The sequence below is a fragment of the Lepidochelys olivacea genome (assembly GCF_965140295.1).
Source record: "Lepidochelys olivacea isolate rLepOli2 genome assembly, chromosome: 7".
Classification (NCBI taxonomy): Eukaryota; Metazoa; Chordata; order Testudines; family Cheloniidae; genus Lepidochelys; species Lepidochelys olivacea.
Genome location: NC_140417.1, coordinates 110,071,243 through 110,084,711, shown reverse-complemented (window position 1 = coordinate 110,084,711; position 13,469 = coordinate 110,071,243). Strand labels below are relative to the sequence as shown.

The window sequence follows — 13,469 nt, the reverse complement described above, 5'->3', positions numbered from 1 at the left end:
GTCAAAAGCTTTGCTAAAGTCCAGGAACAGCACGTCCACTGCTTTCCCCTCATCCACAGAGCCAGTTATCTCGTCATAGAAGGTCATTAGATTAGTCAGGCATGACTGGCCCTTGGTGAATCCATGCTGACTGTTCCTGATCACTTTCCTCTCCTCTAAGTGCCTCAGGATTGATTCCTTGAGGACCTGCTCCATGATTTTTCCAGGGACTGAGGTGAGGCTGACTGGCCTGTAGTTCCCAGGATCCTCCTCCTTCCCTTTTTTTAAAGATTGGCGTTAAATCCCAAATACCATCTGGGATCTGAGACTTTGTTTCTCTCCCCTTGTGCCCCCTAGGTGTCCTTTTCATTCCCCACCTCATTTCTTTTCCTTCCTCTCCCCAGGGCTATCCTTACCCATATGCAAAGCACGCAACTGTGTGGGGCACCAAATTTCCTGATGCCCCCTGCGTGCTGCCCCAGTGGCTGCTCTGCCTCTTCCCCAGGGCCCCCGCCCCTGCTCCCCCTCCAGCCCCACCTCTTCCCATCTTGTCCCCACTCCCCTGAGCTCTGCGGCAGAGCCAGGGCTGCACTCACCGGCAGCAGGAAGTGCAGCGACCTGGCCCCAGCTGCGCTGCTGGTAAATGCTGGGGGGTGGTTCCCCCCGCCCCCCAAGCCAGCCCCCCATGGAGGCCTGGGGCCCCACACACACCCCTGCTCCTCCCCGCACAGGCCTAGGGCCCACCCCCACCCCCTGTGTGTATGGGGGGGGGGACTGCGTAGGGCCCCAGAATAGCCAGGGACGGCCCTACCTATCCCTCTCCTTTTCCATTTTGTCTAATAAGAGTCTGGCTTAGCTGGCCAAGACTGCATATTTTGCAACACTGCTGGAAAGCTGTGACAGAAAGAGGCAACTAAAAGCCAGTCTTGAGTTTAGTCCTGTGTGTCTAAACTCGTCAAACACATTAAAGTGGGGGGAACTTTCCATTCACTAAGAGAACATGCCAGAACTATCACTCAAAATCACTGTGCTCATAAGGCCCAGTCAGCATCCACACTAGTATACATCCACAACATCCCCACGCTGGTAGAACTATTGTGGCAAACACACTGAAGCAACATAATCATACCACTACAGAAGCTGGGTGCACCAAGCCTTCAAAATCTTTAAGCACTGGCTGCTAACCCAGCTCGTTAATGGGCCATGTGCAGATTTTCATTTACTTGTTCCACTCACATGATTGTTTTCGTATTTTTTCTTCACTTGTGGTGATATTGCAGCTATGGCCAAAGGCTCCTGCACTTAACAGTTAGTTGTTTCTATTTCAATAAATCCAGGGATTTACCATGCACTAAAACAGGCCTTTTTGAAAAGCTCTGGCTCAGAATAAAAGATAAAAGAGGTTATGGGTTTGAAAGGCTTTTGAAGAAATTCAGCTTAAATAAAAAAAAGTCTAGGTATTTCACTTTGAATCATGGTACTGCTGCAAACCCACCTCTGCTCAGTTCCTTTTTATCTGAGTCACTGACATCAGACATGCATTACAGTGAATTATGAAAGGAGATCAATGGCAGAATCTCATATATTGTAAGAATCAGTGAATCATGAGTATTTGAATGACAGTATAGTAACACCTAGGGAATCATGAACCAGCCCTGACTATGGAAGATTTTAATACATTTAAATTAATTCCCCTTCACCACCACCTCAGAGAGCCCTATGTCTACACAGGAAGTATCTAGCGCTATTTTGACACTTTCAAGGCATCAATATTTTCATCTTTGCTGCTTTAGCACCCAGTAACAAAAATTAAATCGAGCACCCAAATGTGTTGGCAATTGTTTTAAGTCAGCCAAAGGTGATCAGAATTAAAGCTGCCACACCATCCTTTACTCACGTGCTGCGGCCAGGGTACTGCCCAAGGTCTGGGCCCTATATCTTCGACTGCGGCCAAGGCATGCAACTCAAAAAGAGGATTGCAAAAGTAGCTTTAATGCACATTTGCTCTCCCCACAAAGTAAGTTAGGGCAACTAAATTACACAGGTTATCAAGGGGTTATAAAGGCAGCCAAGGATTGCTGGGACACAGAGAAAGCCTCAGGTCATGGGGATGGGGGAAGGCATGGGGAAGGGTCTGAGACAAGACTCCACCTATTCCATTCTCCTCCCTTCCTTGCTGGGGTTGGGGGGGGAGGGAGAGGAAAGTAGTTGCATAAGAATGGCCATGCTGGGTCAGACCAAAGGTTCATCCAGCCCCAGTATCCTGTCTTCTGACAGGGGCCAAGGCCAGGTGCCCCAGAGGGAATGAACAGGACAAGTAATCATCAAGTGATCCATCCCCTGTAAGCACTCACTTACTACCTCTGGACCCAGGTCCAGGTAGCCCATTGAGGGATAGTCCAACTTCAGCATTAGCCACTAGCCCATGAAAATGCTGGCCTAGGCACATGAAGTCAGTGGAATCTGTATGCGTGCTCAGTACTTCTGAGACTAAGGTCACTTATTTAGAACAGTAACTAGGAGCCTACGATTTGGCACCCAAGCAGGAAAGCTTTTGCTTCAGTTTCCTGCCATGCTTGGGGGCTCTGCTCCTGTTCTACCAGCTCCTTGAGGGGGAGAATGTGGAAATCGTGGCTGATCAGAGCATACATTTACAACAGCATTAGCCACACTCAGGATTCAGTCAGTGACAAGTTCACCCCCAGGAAGGAGTGCTCCTTAAACATCAAATCTCATCATGAATTGGCATATTAATGTGCCCTTCTTTGGTTTTAAATTATGAATTAGTTCTTCATGATGGTAAAGAACTGAACTGTTAGCCAGTTATTCCTCGGAATTTATCTTGTTACCTGTTTAGGAGAACAACTTTCGCTTAAAAAAAAAATTAAAAATGATTCCATGGTCCATAGCGCACTGCTGTGACAATAGAGATGAGTTAGTCCTAACAGTCCCAACTAACAGCAGATCAGGTCTGTTTTATTTTGCATATCGAGATGGGCGGGGCAGGGGGGAAGAAAAGGGTGACAAAATAATTTTTACTGGTGGTCAGGGCATTTTTTTTATTCAGTTAGTGAGTTTCACCATGATCAGGGGAGGTAGCTGTGGGGTTTGAAATAAATCACGTATTGCTGTAGAAATACATAGCGGAGTTCGTTTCAACAAGGAGTTACCGCTGTAAAAAGTAATTTGTAGTGATAAATTAAGCGTAAAAATCAACATTACTTTTAAACCAGTTTAAAAATGCCCACACCAGTGACTTGCAGCAGTTTAAATCAATTTAGAAAATGATTAAACTGGTGAAATGTGTGCATCTGTAAGTCACCTAATAGTAAGCAGATACCACTCATTTTTTATAATTACATTTTAAGCTGAATTTTAATACTGATTCCCCACCCCTGTAAAATTGGTGTAAACAGATATTCATGATTTAGGTTTAAACGTCACATTTTATCTGCAATTTGTATTACTGTCTATACATTGCATGGTCAGGTTAATTACAAACAGACCATTATTGTATGTACAAGGGAGACCTTGCCACTGTGGGGATCTAATCTTCTGAATTTCATGCTGTAGCTGTGACTAAAATATCAGTGTTGATGTAGAATTTTGCATATGGCTTTGACCCAGGTCACCACCTCTCTGCTTTGAGATTTTCATCTTTCCCCCAGCTCATGAAAAATAATCTGCCGTAGGTTAGCTCATTAGTTGGGGCTTGACCATCCCTGTGGGCATTGCCCTGAGTAAGGACTGGGGTGTAAATGCACCAGCCCAAAAGTAGTACTGAGGGCATGGGGACTCACAAGGGTGTCTGATGCATAATTCCTTCCTTAGAGGATGCAGTTTACTTCTTCCCCTCCATGCCTGAGCCAGCACTCACATTCCATTCCCCAAAGCAGGGAACATCTGTACAGCAAGGATTTTACTCCTCTAAACCAGAACCAAGTAGATTTAATCAAGTAAGAGACTGGCAAGCAGGGAGGCCTTGCTTCCCTACTCAGTTAAGTGAGGCCAGGGCACAGTCTAGCTGCCCATCACAGATTAGCAGGACAGTAGCTTCTTCAGTATTGCACAAACCTCAGGGTTAGACAGCCAGAATAAAGATTTCTTTTGAAAGATCAGATGTTAAGAAATTAAATAGGTTAAAATCAACTCAGACAAAAAATATGGTAGAGGGCTAATTCAATAATTATTTCAACATTTATTTTGTATGAAAGAAGAATTCTGAAGCAATGGTCACAGATATAAAAGCTGAATTATGGCAGTTTAATTCTGCCTAAACTCAGTCTACTTGGTTTTGATTGGGTCTTGAATTATAATTGTGATTGAAGGGGAGTTGGTTTTGTTGGCAGCAAACTAGCAAGACACAGAGTAGTGAAGGAGAGCTCTCAACCCACCTCTTCCCACACTACTACTGCCAGATTACAGTTCAAAGGACAATTACTTCCTACTTAAAGAACAAGCAGAAAACTGAGAAGCACAAATTTCTTGGTTCCCTCACTAACTAAGCATTCAGCACATGTGAGCACAAAAAGTAACTCGTTCTTTCACTTTGTTTTCTCTTGGGAAATAATCCTAGTATTTCTTGGTTCACTAACAATATCCCAGAGTGTGACATGACAAACAGCAATTCTCATTACCATTCATGCTGCTTGTGATGTCACAATGGTGAATTCTGGAGTCTCTTCATTGATCCCTAGATGCTGCAGTTAATACATTAGAACTAGAGTAACGAGGGTGTAGGTTTCCAGAGTGACTAGTAGTTTGAAGGCTGTTTTCAGGTACCAAATTTGACACATCTTAAAGGGGTCTGCTTCTCAGAAACAGCTGAGCACCTATTCTTTGAAAGTCAGGCCCTTCATGTTGTCTCAGATTGAGCACCCAAAAATCACTAGTCCCCTTTGAAAATGTAGACTCACAGGGCTGCACAGGTAGGAAACTTGAGTGACAGTCAGGAGACTGGGGTTCTATTCCCAAGTTGGCTGCAGGCTTGTTGTGTGATCTTAGGTAAATTGCCTCTGTTTCCTCTGATTCTTTTCCAGTCTTTGGCTATTTTAGATTGGAAGCTTTTCAGGGCGGGGACCATCTCTTATGGCTTTATACAGTGTCAGTCACAAGTAGGCCCCAAACTATGGCTGTGCCCTTAGGCACCACTGTAACACAAATAGAAAATAATTTAGGAAAATAATATTAATAAAGCTCTAACTTATTTTTTGTGCTTAATGTTCCCTCGACCACCCCTACCGCATAAAACTAATTAATAGGTACACCGAGCACAGAAATCTGTGGTGAATGCATTTTCAATGTAGAGGTCATCATAAATATAACTGCGTGTGTTCAACACAATATTCCCTGTAACTCTCAGTGGCCATGAAGTAGCAAGCTGTGTGCTTTGCAGTTGCTTCTCTGATTCTTAGAAAGCTCTCTGAAGAGCTGTAATTGAGTGAACAAATACTATAAGATTGTGTACATTATAAATAGTTTAAGCACCAGAAATTGTAGATTCTTATGTTTTAAAGGAAATTAATAAGCAGGATTATGAAATCTTAAGTGAGACAGATTCCAGGAGACTGGAAAGCTGCCAGCATAAGAGCACTGGTCCCCCATAATAGCAACTGCAACAATAAAAGGGCTAAGAGACATCTCAAAATGTTAATTAAACACACATTCACCTCCTATACTTACCCATGTGATTCAGACAAAAGAATTAAACAGTATCTTCAGGTGTGCAGAGGCAAAGATAGTGGAGGAACAATACAGACAGTTTCTAAAAGGAGCTGGATTGCACACGCACCAGATGGGAAATGCATTTCAGTGGAGACTCAACATAAATCAAGTTAGTCCTGAAGAAGGACCCAAAAAACACACATCCTCCTCTTCCTGCACAGGAAGAGAGGTCATGCCTTGCAAGTTCTACCTCAAGCTCCCCTTAGCAAAGCAGGGTAGGAAGTATAGGCAGGGCCTACAAATGTTCCCATTGGATGGCTATCCACAGGAACACAATACCCAAGCCTTGGGGATCTCCAGTCGCTGGCTAGATGCTGCACCACTGAAGTCAATGGAATTGGTGCTATTGACTTTACATGGAGCAGGATCGAGCTCCAGAAAAGCAAAACCAACCTCCTACGTACCATCTAGCTCCTCTCTCAGAATACTGAGGGCATGGCTGGTTCAGGGCAGCCAGTCACTTTTTAGGTCAGAGAAGATTATGCCATTCAGGGCAACTGCTCCCTCCAGCTGCCCATATACTCTGCATTATAGGCATAGAAGAAATCTAAGGAGAGAGCCGTGTTGCGTGGCTGCATTTCCTGTCTACTCCTTTTTCTGCTGAATTTCAGTGTTTTTGCTCCCTCCTGCGCAGCAGAGAGGAAAGTGCCCAAATGTGCTAAATAGAACAATCCTCCAGAACATTGAGGGGGAGCGGGTGGGGGGGACGACAACTTATTAGCAGGGGAAGAGAAGAAAATAAAGGTGTTACAGTTATACAGACACTATAAGGGGCAGAGATTCTATAGGGATGAGCCCAGAGTAATCCCAAGAAATAAATTAATTTCTTAACTCTAACTAGAGTACTGTGTTCAGTGCTGGCCATCATGTCACCGAGAGAGGATTGCACCGGGCATGATGCGGCTCAGTGTTACCAGATAGAGTGATTGTAAATTATGAGGAAAGACTTCAGCTTATTCTTGCTGGGAAGAGAGGCAGCTTTGAAATGACTGAAGGTGTCTGAAAGGAGATTTGAGAGAAATGTGTTCGCATGAGGGAAGGGTTCAAAAGCTAAACAACAGCGTTAAAGGATTAGGGAAGTATAACAAGGAACTCGGGCAGAACCATTTTTCACAAGGAGTGTCTGGGTAGCCATTTAGAACGGAGTGGTGTATAGGACCCCCACACACATAGGTCCTCCAAACTTCACCAGACCTCAGATGTACAGCATGGACAATACCATTAAATAACAGCTACTAAGGGCTAGATTGTGCCCTTAGGCACAAACCTGAGCAAGGGATGATGTGTACACTGTACCCCCAACCCTGTAGGGAAGCTCTGGAAAGCACTGTGCCTCAGAGATACCCCCGAGTCATAATCCCTCTTCTGCTTCTTCCTCACTTTGGCCAGTGAGTGTGTGTCAGGGGTGGGGGTGGAGGGTTGAAACCAAGTGTCCACCTGTTCCCCATCCTTCCTTTCTCACCTGCTCCAGGTCTGTCGTAAACAGGCACACAGCATTTCTATTTACTCCTGTGTGGCCAGATCCAAGGCCTGGTGGCAGAAGCAGGGGGTTAAAGGGAGGTTCTTATTCCTCCTTACTCCCTTGTGCAGCCCACATCACTAAGTCCTCAACTCAGATAACGCCAACTAAATATTTGGTGCATTTCAATTTTGAGTTGTTCCCTTTGTGCAAACAGCAGCTCTCCTGTTGATAGCATGCAGAGAGAGATTGCAATGTTATCAATTAAATTACCATTTGTCTGTTAACAGAGATTGGAGGAACTTCTGGCAAAATTCCCCCACAAGTCACCTCACCTAAATTACATAATCTGTGTCTACAAGCAACAAGTTCAAAACAATACTAGAGAGGAAGTAGCTGCCACCATTTTTATCCCATCATTACAGGATTCAACATTTCCAATGTTATGCTAATTAAAATCCTTTAGCAGGAGCTCAGAACCAGGGGGTTAGCCACCAGGATTCCAAAGATGGATGGAAGAAGAGCCAGGAGGGATGGCTCAATGGTTTACACATCAGCTATGTTTCAGAGTAGCAGCCGTGTTAGTCTGTATTCGCAAAAAGAGAGTACTAGTGGCACCTTAGAGACTAACCAATTTATTTGAGCATAAGCTTTCGTGAGCTACAGCTCACTTCATCGGATGCATCACAAAAGCTTATGCTCAAATAAATTGGTTAGTCTCTAAGGTGCCACTAGTACTCTTTTTTCTTTTTACATCAACTATGAAATTTCTAGATTCCCTCAAACTATGAATTCAAATCTGGACAAGATCAATTTAATCCTTCCTCATTGCCTGGTATAGTAGAAAAAAAATACCATGAGTTTTCAGAGGAGACACAACACTATCTTCTCTCTTGCAGCATTGAGAAAGCAGAGGTTGGAAGGGCGGGGGATACAGCTCAGGAGAAGCCGTTCCCTCTCAGCAGCTAAAGAAGACAACAGACTTGAATCAAACACCGACAAAGAAACCCAGTGACACAGCAACAGAGCCACACCTACAAAAAACACTGACAGAATGGGCCAGATCCTCAGCTCCAGTAAGACTGTTTTCACACTATTCCAGTGGGTAAAAGCAGTCTTAAACCTGGCCTATGTGACCAACAGGGCACCCTCCCCTAGCATAAGGCAATGCCCAGGTGGCATAGTGTCAGTGAAGACAAATATACCGTTATCCTCACAAGCCCCTGGTGTAAGGAACATGCCAGGAGGATGTTGGAGGGAAAACACAGCGCTCCAGGACAACCTATGGACTCTGGGGAGCCACTGCTGGGAAATCTGAACAACCCTGAGACGGCTACAACTTGCACTGGGGGCTGAACCAGCCCCAAGCACTGGGGGAGTGCAAAGGTGATGTAAAGCTGTTTATCTTTCTCCTTACTGGAGTCTACACCAAGCACAAGTCAGTCAGACCTGAAGAGAGGGGTGCACTTGCAAGTACTTAAGTTAGGTCAGTCCTATAAAACCTATTCTTTCCAAAGAAAAATTTCACAGAATACATGAGAATCATTTTTCAATCATTCGGAAGTAAATATTTGTTTTGGGGTCAGGGAGTTCTCAACATGAAAGATGATGAAGAATCATGCCTGGTCAAGTTAAAAGGAGATGGAGGCATTCCGCACCTTGTAAAACTGGGCCTTCTATTTGGTGTGTGAAAAGGAAATACTGGGCTAAATGCACCCTGGTTGACTCCACTGAAGGATGAATCTGGCAGACTGTATTTCTGGCCAGTAATTATCCCAGAGAGAAAGACCCAAATATTTACATAAGAACAACCATACTGAGTCAGACTAATGATCCATGTAGCCCAGTATCCTGTCTCTGACAGGGACTAGTGCCAGATGCTTCAGAAGGAATGAACATACCAGGGCTGTCATGAGTGATCCACCCCATTGCCCACTCCCAACTTCTGGCAATTGGAGGTTTTGGGACACCTAGAAACTGGAGTTGTATCCCTGACCATCTTGGCTAATAGCCATTGATGGACCTGTCCTCCAAGAACTTAAATTGTTGTTTGAATCCAGTTATACTTTTGGCCTTCGCAACATCCCTGGAAATGAGGCCCACAGGTTGACTGTGCGTTGTGTGAAGTACTTCCTTTTGTTTGTTGCAAGCCTGCTGCTTCTTATAGTCCCTTTCTCCACACCATGATTTTATAAACTCTATCATACTCCCCAAAGTCATCTCTTTTCTAAACTGAATAGTTCCAGTCTTTTCTCTTTCTCCTGGTATGGAAGCTGTTCCATCCTCCTAATTGTTTTCATTGCCCTTCTCTGCACCTTTTCCATTTAGCTGCATTACATTTTCACAATGTCTACATAAGATGTTGAGTGAGGTCCAAAGTCTATACAGGAGTTGAGTGCTCAGCACCTGCACAATCTGGGCCATATACAGAACCACAGACTATTTCTGTGTCGAAAACTGCCCTAAACATTGTTTAGTCAAGAACTTCCTACAAACACAAAAGAAGTAAGATAAATATTTCAACTTTCAGAAGCAAGAAATGAAATTCATCTAAAAATACTTTAATATAGCAAGTTTGCCTAGAGAACTTAGACATAGAAGAGGACACCCAATGTATAACCAAATTTACTGTTTAGTCTCATGGTAAGCAACAGATGCAAATTTACCACAAAGTTATTTGGTTAGAGTTACTAGTGTAGCTAGGACCATGCTGCCTTGTAGTCATGGTTTTACAGTATCAATGCTCAAATTGGCTGAGTTAGTTTTACTGTAAGTAAAATTCAAGTTTACAAAGAAACAAAATAATTTAGCATATTATGCTATACTCCATTTCATGCTCAGCTCACAATGATAAAACCCTAGAAGACAAGATAAACAATACTTCAGCATTAGGTTAATAATGCCAAAACATACAGAAATTTTAATGCCAATTTACAACATAATACAATGCTTTACAAGGAGAGTTCTCATGTCCGCTGGCCAAATGGGAACGCCACACGGTGAAAAGCATTCAAGTACTGTTATAGTGCATATAATATTGTCCACACTAAGAGGAATGTTTTATTTTACCTTCTTATAGAATTATTGTTTCAAAAGTCTGTGTCCTAAGTGTAATGCAACAATAAAGGAGTAAATTAAAATCATTGCCTCAAATATGAGGCCTAAGTCCTACAAGTTATTTACAAACTGTAGATCAGTAAACCCTTTGTAAAAAAAAAAAAAAAAGAAGAGCAAAACCTTAACAGCATGATAAAGCTGAGAGCTTGCATACTATCATATGAACTAGAATGGAACTGATGTAGTATATCAACTAGTTGATGTGTATATTCTTAATTCAAGAATATTTTCTGTCACCATATACAGAGTAAATGTACAACTAAGGACACTGTCAAATGGTTTTAATTTTGAAATTTGATTTTTTTTTAAACTGTTTTTGATAAAATTTTGGAATGTGGCAAAATTAAAATCAGTAGCCATTCTCTATCAGCATTTGTTACTTTCTCCACTGTGTTCATTCAAGGTAGGATTTACAAAAGCAATCAACATTGGCCTAATTCTGCTTCCAACGATAAAACTCCTATTGACTTCAGTCGAAGCAGAGATACACCAAATGCTGAGTGCTTTTGAAAACCCTATCCTTGATGGTTTGGTTTTGATCACTGATTCAGAGTAATCTGGATCTCTTGGTAAACTGGGAGCAAGCAAACAATGTGTGTTTTAATATGGCTAAATGTAAACATGTAGGCTATACTTACATGATGGGAGACTATCCTGAGAAACAGTGATTCTGAAAAAGATTTGGGGGTCATGGTGGATAATCAGCTGAACATGAGCTCCCAGTGTGACACTGTGGCCAAAAGAGCTAATGAAACCCTGGAACGCATAAATCTCAAGTAGAACTAGAAAGGTTATTTTACCTTTGTATTTGGCGCTGCTGTGACCGCTGCTGGAATACTGTGTCCAGCTATGGTGCCCGCAATTCAAGGACATAGATAAATTGGAGGGGGTTCAGAGAAGAGCCACGGGAACGATTAAAGGATTAGAAAACATGCCTTACAATGATATAACTATTTAGCTTAACAAAGGGAAGATCAAGGGATGACTTGATTATAGTCTGAGTATCTACATGGGGAACAAATATGGGCTCTTTCATCTTGCAGAGAAAGGTACACCACCATCCAATGGCTGAAAGTTGAAGCTAGACAAATTCAGACCGGAAATAAGTAGTAAATTTTTAACAGTGAAACTAAGTATTGGGACAATTTACCAAGGGTCATGGTGGATTCTCCATCTCTGAATTTTTAAATCAAGATTGGATGTTTTTCTAAAAGCTATGCTCTGGGAATTATTTTGGGGAAGTTCTATGGCCTGTCTTATACAGGAGGTCAGACTAGAAGATCACAACAGTCCCCTCTGGCCTTGGAATCTATGACACTGTAAATTTAAACATGAAGGGAATAGAGTCTGTTTACAAAGCAAAGTTGGAAGGAAAAGAACTCTCTGTCACTGCCACATGTATATTTTGCTTCTTCCTGAAATCTATAGACCACTCATGCAAGCTTAAGAGAATTTCTCTAAAGGTAGGACAGTTGTGTGTGGCAGAAGTGTGGATACACTTGTGCCTCAGCTCAGAAAGGTTTTTGATATTACTAGTTTGTTTGTTTGTTTCTTCTTAACTAAAGATGATAAAAGGAATCTGGAATCAAAGCTACTTTTTCAAGTACATTTCTCTCCCTTTTTAAATTAACTGGATTCGATTACCCATACTGCTAACTGAAATTCATCTCCTAACCATTACAATTAAGACTACAGGTCCAGATTTACTGGACCAGCCCAATTGAGCTTGGCACAAGTCTAGAAGGGTGCATGCATGCACATATGCATTACATCACCTTGGTATCTCCCTGATCCTGAACGATGCTGTGTATCTTACACTCTGGCTGTTTGGTTGCAGGGCCATATCCCTCTTCACCAGTCACACGCCCTATGCTGGTAGCCAGGAGGAGCACTGGGAGAGCCACTCCGGCAGCCCTGCATGGGTGCTGTCATCCACTGACCAACTAAGGCAGGTTTAAGTCTGCTCATTGCTGCCAGAGTGGCCCATAGCATAATTCAACAGACTGGAGAATCTTGCTCATAATCCAACTCTCAGCTAACTTTCCAAAATAACACACAACACAATACATGGCATTGCATTCATTTTGGAGTTCACATTCATCTATTGTAATTACTATGGAGGCCACCAAAGTCACCAGAAAAGGGAGGGGGCATAGGGATGTTTCTACAAGAATTGGTCCCAGCATTAATACTAAATAAACACAGGAAAAACAAAAAGTGGGAAGGAGGCCAAGTCACTATAAGTGACACTATCAGGTTAAAAGTTTTCTTCCTTTCTAAATTCATATTCTAGTAATGCAGGAGAACCTTGTGACTTTGCAGCATATTTGTTCACAACATCACAAGCTTTTCCTTAAGAACCCATTTTGCATTCACCAAATATGGTCTGTAAAGTTGCCAAGTGCACAAGCTGAAGGCACAGAGTCAAAAAACATTAAGGAAAAAACCAATGGAAGAAACAAATTCGGAATCAAAAACCTCATTGTCAGAATTATATTTAGAAGGGACCAACTCTTAAAGCTGCTGTCACTTTGTACTGAATAATAAATACTGCAAAGTAACAAATCTTTATTCTTATTATTTAAGTAAAAGCTTCAGAAAATACCTTGAAGTTTTAAAACTAATACACTGATGTGTTAATTAGTTTAAAGAATGTCCATAATAAAAAACAAGAGTGCAAAAAAGATTCTTCCATTTTAACATTTTTGGAGGAAGCTGCTGATTTTGGCTGCCAATTTTCACTTAGAAATTATCTGGTTTTCAAGGCGCATTCCTCACGGAATCAGAGAGTAGGAACTTGCTGAGAGACCAAACCGAAGCATCATGTCTTTCAAAGTTATCCCAAGTGTAGCAGCAACTGACATTTTATTACATAACGAAGAAAGTCCAAACTGCTCTTCCAGGTATAGCTTGCGACAGAGCTCCTGAATATCAGCAGACCCCAGCTGAGGCGCTGGATATTATCTGTGCTCCTCCAGTGTCGTTCTGGCTAGGAATAAAAGCACATCCGGTATGTTCACTATCTGTACCCTCTGGAGCTTGCACATGCTGACGAGCCATCTGAAATATACATAAAAGAGACATGGTTAATCAGAAATCCTTATAATAACTTACACTTCTGTAGCGCCTTTCATCCTGACAGATCCTAAAGCACTGTGTACAAACTGAATCTGATACGCCAGCTCTTTAG

General features: G+C 42.4%; 1 protein-coding gene across 1 annotated transcript in view; it reads right to left on the bottom strand.

Annotated features, from left to right (window-relative positions):
• Positions 1-9,702: 9,702 nt before the first annotated feature.
• Positions 9,703-13,469, bottom strand: part of CACUL1 (CDK2 associated cullin domain 1) — an 84,760-nt gene continuing 80,993 nt past the window's right edge. The window contains exon 9 of the mRNA XM_084633830.1: positions 9,703-13,339. Coding sequence (XP_084489956.1) covers positions 13,299-13,339 — 41 coding nt within the window. The 3' untranslated portion in view covers positions 9,703-13,298. The remainder of the gene's footprint in view (positions 13,340-13,469) is intronic.